We start from the raw sequence: 2,882 nt of genomic DNA on the forward strand, positions 1-2,882 counted from the left end.
ATATTGTATGTTACCTCATGAAAGAATTTCAGATGCACCGAAACACCATAAATGAAGGACCACCATACAAACATCTCTTCTTTTTATTTTTAATTAGAAAACTCTGCTGCCTTAACTATAAACTATTTCAACTCAATCCCTAATCAATCTATTCTGAACTTGCCCCCAGGGCAACAAGTAAGGGGAAAAAGAAACAGAGGAAACCACTCCTTATTAAATAATATAGTTAAGGTGTTTCAGCATACTACTGCAGCAACCCCCCCCCCCCCCCCCCCCCCCCCCCCNCCCCCCCTCCCCTCGCCCCATACAGTAGTAGCTCTGCTCTAGAGATGTAAACTGCTTATGAAAATGTACAGTAAGCACGTAAGCTAAACTATCGCAATTGTTTTATTATATATCACGGAATTTCCCAAATTCTTCTTTCCCGCCCTCATCGCCCTGGCGGTCAGCTCAGAATGGAATAAATGGAAATTCAAAAAAAAAAAAGGCGAAACTGAAAAAAATATATATAAAATAGACAATTATTTAAAAATTTTTTTCTAATTTCAATTTTGCTGCACAATTTGCCCCCCATGAATGCTGGTTTCCTCTCTCTCCCCCCCTCCCCGTCGCGTGTTCGTGGGGAAAGCGTTAGCAGTAGCGTAGCTGGCAGAATGAAATAAGGACCTACAACAAATTATATATATTAAATATTGAAAATAATTATGTTTTTCTCACACATGGTGGAGTTTCTGGGTTTATTCTTGCCTTTCATGCGTTTGCTGCGCACGGGTTAACCAGTGGTCTGCGTGGGTCCGGTGGCTGCTGCTCTGCTAGCAAGCCCCTCCTAGGGCAGAATTGTGTAGTTTATTAGTATTTTATGAAGTTAAATAATATATTTATTTGCCTTTATTACATAATTACCACCATATACACCCCAAGTACTCCCCTCTGGCTCGCTTTCTATACGGACTTTCAGGCGTCTACGGCAGTGGCGAGAACCGCCACCTCTTAAAACGGAAGCACGTTGCACGTGCTGCCTTGTCTTTTTGAATCTGAATCATTTCTTTTTATTATAAAACATAATCCTAGACAGATACACTCCCCCCTCCTAGCAATGACTCGCAACTGCAAGCGACAGCAGAAAAACCCCAAAAGAACTTCAATTGCCGTAGTATTTCTTCCTCTTTGTCTGTATTTCTTTGCCTCTTCATATTCAAGTTTGCCAGTATTCGTGGCAGCAGCCACCCCCATACAGCAGCAGCTGCAGCAGAAGGGTGTTTCGCCTCCAACGCCTGTTACCTATTCGTATCAGCCTGAGAATGCAGCAGAAAACACGCAAACAAGAACAAGCATTTTGTATGGACTCCGCGGTGTACGTGCATCTCAGTCGTTGTGTAAAGAGCTACAGACAACAGAGGAAGCAGAAGAGGGATACAGAGAAGAACCCGCAACAAAAGATATTGAATTGCCAGTAATTAACCAAGAACAAAGCTCAGCGTTGCAGCACAGCACACCACCAGCATCCAATGGAGATGAATATGAATATCCTTCACTTTCAAACGGCGAAACGAGAGAATTACTGCTTACATCAGCAGACGAAGATTCAAGTTTCCTTGGGCCTACTGAGAGTAGTATATCGCCACAGACGGCTGTTTCAGCTGTACATACACCTGAAACTTCCTCACTTGAACCTCCCCCAGCCACACACCGCCAGCTGCAGCGCTTCGATCCCGCTCAGCTAGGCCCAGCAGCACAGTACGCGCAGTACCTGACGACGTTTTTGCCGGGGCAGCAGCAGCAGCAGCAGCTGGAGCAGCTACAGCAGCTGCAGCAACTGCAGCAGCTACTCTCTGGGTCCGGGCGAGGGGGTTCTACTCCTGCTGCCTTGAAAAAGGTGCAGAGACGTGCACAGGCAGCAGCATATGCAAATTCAATTACATCTCATCCTCTGTTGCAGGGGTTACTCAGAACAGCTCTCACTACAGTAGCAGAAACACTGCAGAGTGTTTCTCTAGCGGATGTTGTACAGAGCGCGGTGCCTATACCACCGCCCCTGATTAGATAAATACAACGACAGCTGCTGCTGCTGCTGCTGCTGTTGCTCTTCCTCTGCGGGGATACCCGAGTGAAAGCTAGCAGCAGCAGCAGCAGCAGCAGCTGCAGCTGCAGCAGCAGCAGCAGCAGCAGCAGCAGCAGCAGCAGCGATAGCAGCTATATGCAAGGGTCACTGCAGAGCGCAAGCGTACCCATGGCTGACTGACATCTATGTACTTTATGTCGTTTTTCTTTTGCAACAATTCAACATTTTTCACTATTTGTAAACATATGAATTAATATATGAATTCTGTTTCTACAGTTTTCACGAATTCTCTGTAAATACATTTCCATTTGAGGTCAATAGAAACACAACGGGGCTGTTTTTCATCTTTTTTGTTTTTGTTTGCCGCCAGCGCAATGCTCCATAATTTAATACTATTTGCAGCTACCCTCCCTTCTTTTTAGTTTTTTTTTTTTACTCTGCTAGACATCGATCTGTATCAACCCCTAAACACTAAATATTATACTAAATATTATAAACTACAAATGTGCAATGGTGGGGTAGTAGTAGCTGCTCAGGGGTATGCGATGGATGTGCTTGAGTGCTTCGATGCTTACTAAGAAGTAAACCGAAAGAAAGAAAGAAAGAAAAAGAAAGATGAACTGAAACATAAAGGTTATTCACAAGTGCATTTCCCCTCGTTCCGCCCGTCTAAAGGTGATAGCACCAATACACCTGGGCGTCCTTCATGCACGCAAGAAGAAATAATATCTTTTCAAACAAACTACATGCATGCATGCAAGCATGACTGCAAGCGAGCGGTAGAAAAAGGGGAATATGTTTGGGGGTTTTGGGGTTGGGG

At 44.6% G+C, this 2,882-nt stretch overlaps 1 protein-coding gene across 1 annotated transcript; it reads left to right on the forward strand.

Moving 5' to 3' along the window:
* Positions 1-1,096: 1,096 nt before the first annotated feature.
* Positions 1,097-2,047, forward strand: EMH_0034760 (uncharacterized protein; the record flags this gene model as incomplete). Its single annotated transcript, XM_013494909.1, has 1 exon — positions 1,097-2,047. One exon carries the CDS (start codon positions 1,097-1,099, stop codon positions 2,045-2,047), a length of 951 nt encoding a protein of 316 aa, XP_013350363.1.
* Between the last annotated feature and the right edge of the window lie 835 nt (positions 2,048-2,882).

The sequence above is a fragment of the Eimeria mitis genome, genomic scaffold (assembly GCF_000499745.2).
Source record: "Eimeria mitis Houghton genomic scaffold, Emh_scaff1330, whole genome shotgun sequence".
Classification (NCBI taxonomy): Eukaryota; Apicomplexa; class Conoidasida; order Eucoccidiorida; family Eimeriidae; genus Eimeria; species Eimeria mitis.